The 4,549-nt window shown below is 42.1% G+C and overlaps 1 protein-coding gene across 1 annotated transcript; it reads right to left on the bottom strand.

Moving 5' to 3' along the window:
• Positions 1-927: 927 nt before the first annotated feature.
• LOC137980927 (adenosine receptor A3-like) lies at positions 928-1,863 on the bottom strand. The gene has a single exon (XM_068828318.1). The coding sequence runs from the start codon at positions 1,861-1,863 to the stop codon at positions 928-930; it is 936 nt and encodes a 311-aa protein (XP_068684419.1).
• Positions 1,864-4,549: the final 2,686 nt, after the last annotated feature.

The following is a 4,549-nucleotide window of genomic DNA, read 5'->3' on the forward strand; positions in this document are numbered from 1 at the left end:
TCAGGGTTGCTGGGAAAACATTATCTGTTCCTTTTTCCCAGCAAGACAAACAAGAAATTTCCCAGCCAGCTAGATAAAATTGGTTGGTTTCCCAGCCAGCTGATCAAATTTATTTCCCAGCCAAGAATTCCGCGCGCTTTCAAATCCCTCGATCCAAAACGACCGAACAAAAGCGACAAAACCGGGACAAAACAGGTTTTTTCCGCAAGCGCAATCACTCTGACCAGCCGTCGTATGTTTGTGACTATTCTCTGGGAGAGGGAAGGGGTTCTTTTTTTTTTTTTTTTTTTTAGTCGTCCTCAGTCTTCAGAGTTTCTACAGCCAGCTCGGGTTGAAATGCTAGAAAAAGTCAGTAATTCCCAGGCAAAACCTCAGTCAATAACAAAATTCCCCAGCCAGCTCATCGAAACACCAGTATTTTTGCCAGCCAGCAAGATTCCTCTGGGGAACAGATAATGTGAGGAACAGATTCGTTGGGTGCCCCTGTGTTTCCAAAGTTTTTTCACCACATTTACGTCATCTGGTTTTTACCAGTCTACATTACCGCCGAAACGTTTTCCGAAACGTTCGTAATTATAGAAGACTTTTGAAAGTCAGCTTTCGTTGTCGTTTTCGATCGTTTTAGTGTGGATGAAAGACGAACAAGCGTCCAAAAGTATAGGTTTTCTAATAAAAAGCATCTGCCGTAATTTTCACAAACTGAACTTAAGTCGTTAATTATGAAACGACATACTTGGATAATTGACTGCCGATTTGAAAGGTAAACTTTTGCTTTTGTGAACTCTGGAACCCTTATCATATCCGTCGAGAATTTTTGCAATGGATTCAGAATTTGACAAGACAGCTCTTGCTCCTCAGTTATTTGATTCACTGAGTGCTGGTCCGGCCGGAGTCGAACTCACGATCTCTCGTTTGATAGCCCGGTGCTCAACCACCTGAGCCACCGGTGCGTGGTTGGTTTGAAGAACAAAGCAGCCGCCTCAAGGCGTCCTTCACAGCTTGCCTCACTTCTGTGATCTTCCAACAGTAAAGAATGGGGTTTAGAGATGAATTAAAATACTGCAAAGTCACCGCGCTTTCCACTGCGACGTGAAAAGTTGCCGTCTGGCTTCTTCGCAACTCTCGACTCGGATATGCGAATGGCGACACCAACAAAAGTGGCAAATAACAAGAAACTAATGCTAACTGTACGCACATTCCACTGAACACTGTTTTTCGGTATCGTTTTATATTCAATGGAATTGTTTGATTCTCTTGTTCCTGGGCGTTGTCTCGAACTTGATTTTGATAACAGCGCAGGGTGAGAAAAATCATCGAGTAGCAGGAAATGGATGTCACAAGACACAACGACGCTGAAGAAATCCCCAAAACAAGCCATACAGCGTAGTCCCAATGCAAAATGGCTGCCGTGAAGAATGAGCAAGCCCAAAACGCGATCACAGCTCCATATATGCGTTTGAGGGTTACAACTTGTCTGTACCTGAGTCTTAACAACAGAGCAAGAAGTCTGTCGACACTGACGGCGGTTGTTGTCAACATTGATACTCCACACAGAATGGTGCGTGCAGCCCGACTCACTGCATACGTGTAGCGACACATTTGGGGCAATTGATACAACAAAATCAGGAAGAGAGCAAATTCAAGTGGATGTGAAACGATACCAACACAGAGATCCGTTACCGCCAGGTTTCGAAGCAAAACTTTGGAAGGCGGATGTAAGGATGTTTCTCTTTGAAGGGCAATGACGATTAGAGTATTTCCCATCGTTGCAGTCAGGGCAAAAATAATGTTGACGACTGAAAGACATATTAACGGGATGTGTATCTTTTCAGATAATTCTGTAGAGCAGAAAAAGTCCTCCATTGTGGTCTCCTTCTTTTACAAAACATCTTCATGTCCTATTCATTTTATACGTTGCATATTTATGAATTTATTTATTGATGTCATGCAAGGGGATTACTTCAAAGCCATAAATAATTGATCTTTTACCCACTTTGAACCTTAAGTTATTTCCTAGAAATAGAAGTTCTGATAGATTTCCGACAAAATTTTGCACACTGTTGTAACATGTTTTAGGAGATGATAAAAATGTAATAAGAATGGGGGTTCACCGAGCTCGTGTCCATAGTGCGACGCTCACGAATACGGCTATGTACAGACCGGCACGCAGCCCTTGGTACGACTCTCGGAACTGGTTCAGTGGACACAAAGAACGATACAAAAGAAACAATGGATCCTAACCCCAAAAGCAATAGAGCTGCGTTTTAAGAGCTTCTGCCTGAGAGACCGGGGCAGACTTGGAAGTGAAGGTCGGCCGATTTCGCTTAGAATTGGTACACAAAGTACTTATGTCGACTTATGTAATATGCCAAAGTCTCAGCTTCAACGACTTTTTTTTAGCCGAGTTCTGGATATCAGCCCCTCAGGGGTCCCCAGAGGCTGATTTTCAGTGCAATTTTGGCCACTTTTAAATCTCTCTTTTAGCAACAGGAAATTGATTTCAGGCAAAAACAAAACCATCTTTGTAAGGCCCTATTCTCAGGCTTTTATGGGTGAGAACATTAGCTCATGGAAATTTTTCACTAGCCTGTGGCTGTTATCACAACTTGGTCATATTTGAAGCATATGGGAAGCAACCGGAAATGGCCTGATTTTCAGACCAAATATTTTCCATGCCCATGTCTTATATCTTGAGGTCTTAGTATTCCTGCAACGTTCAGCCCTTAGTTTAGTAATATCAAGAAAAAAATACTAAGGTTGAGGCTTTTTACTAAGAAAAAAACTTACGAGAAGATGGCTAACCAGGCCACTTCCGGTTAAAGTTTCAACAAAGCGTGTCTGCAAAAATCAGCCACTTAATTTCGATTATCTTTTTTCCTTCCAAGTTATGGTTAAAAGAGACTCTGAAGTTAATTGTCACCGAAAAGACTTGCGTTAATAAAAAATTTTTATGTGATTGTTTTAGGACCGATCAGATAGTGTCCGACAGCGGTTAAAAATTTCTTGGAAGAAGTCTTGAAAATTACGGACAATAGAGCCGATGCGAAAACTCTTTATTTACCTAACAACACATCTCTTGCAGGTAAATCACGATGCAAAATTGCATCTTTTTCGTCCAAACTGCAATGTTAAGTTTATCTCCTTTGTTCATCTCGTTCAACGTATCACGTCTATGGCCCGTAGTAATGAAGCGCTAATTAAATCAGGATATAAGCAAGCTTTGTAGTTCCATTCAGTAGTACTATAACCCACCTGTTTGGGCTTTAATATTTTCTGAAGAAAAAAGAACTTATCCGTCTCTTTAAATGCAACCACAACATCTGTCGTGACACTACTTGAGAATCGTTTTGAACTTGTATGAGAACCTCAATGGCATGATTTGTTTACTGAATATTTATTCATACCCAGTGCCCCAGTGTAAATGGCTCACATATATTGTAAATGATTGAAAAGGACGTCCAACACGGTCCGTTTTCGCCGCCAATCCGCTAAATTCCTAGAAGATTACTCACGGGCACTCTTTCCCTTTCTCTATCAGTATTTTCCTTTTGTTGCTTTCTCAAACAGCACAGATTCATGGTGGCATCCATACTGCATATATATCCAAAGACAGGACAGGGGTGAAGTGGGTTATCCTTCCGGCAAAGACTACTGTTTTGACAACTTGGGAAATAAAATATTTCAGCTTTCTTGGAGCCCTTAAGGACTTGGGGGTTTTTTATGGCACCCGTGGCTGTAGATCACATGAAAAAGTAAGTCTTAATGCACTCACACTGAATTGCTGACCCTTAACTCTGGTTTCGGTAATAAGAAGCAACCTAGGCGGTAATCGCCCTGGAGGGACATTATGCATGCTGTAGGTGATAAGGTAAGTCGTCACAAGGCCTAGTGCCAGCTCGTACCTGCTGGAGCTTACATTGGTTACTGCTCTTCTTTCCTGGACAGGATAATAATCACTGGTGCCCATTTATACATCTGGATGGAGAGAGGCACTGTTAAAGAAAATTGCCTTCCCAAGACGACATGTCAACGCCCTAGTAACCAGGACCGCCCGATCCAGAATCTAGCAGGCTAACGCGCTATGCCAGTTCCTTTTTGTGTAGAATCCGAATATAATGTGGACTTTAATCTGTCCTAAATCAACAAAATGCATCGGGGAGGAAATAAATGGCCAGCACTTTCAAAAGAAAGTGGACACCTTGCCGCCTGCTTTGTTTATTTGCGAGAAAAGAAACTATCTGCGATCTATTATTCTTTTGAAAGTGCCGGCCATTTATTTCTTCCCCGATACTTTTTGTTGATTTAGGACAGATTAAAGTCCACATTACATTCGGATTCTACACAAAAAGGAACTGGCATAGCGCGTTAGCGGGCTAGACTCTGGATCAGGCGGTCCTGGTTACTAGGGCGTTGACAAGTCGTCTTGGGAAGGCAATTTTCTTTAACAGTGCCTCTCTACACCCAGATGTATAAATGAGCACCAGTGATTATTATCCTATCCAGGAAAGAAGAGCAGTAACCAATTTAAGCTCCAGCAGGTACGAGCGGG

This window comes from Montipora foliosa, chromosome 12 (genome assembly GCF_036669935.1).
Source record: "Montipora foliosa isolate CH-2021 chromosome 12, ASM3666993v2, whole genome shotgun sequence".
In the NCBI taxonomy this organism is placed as follows: domain Eukaryota; kingdom Metazoa; phylum Cnidaria; class Anthozoa; order Scleractinia; family Acroporidae; genus Montipora; species Montipora foliosa.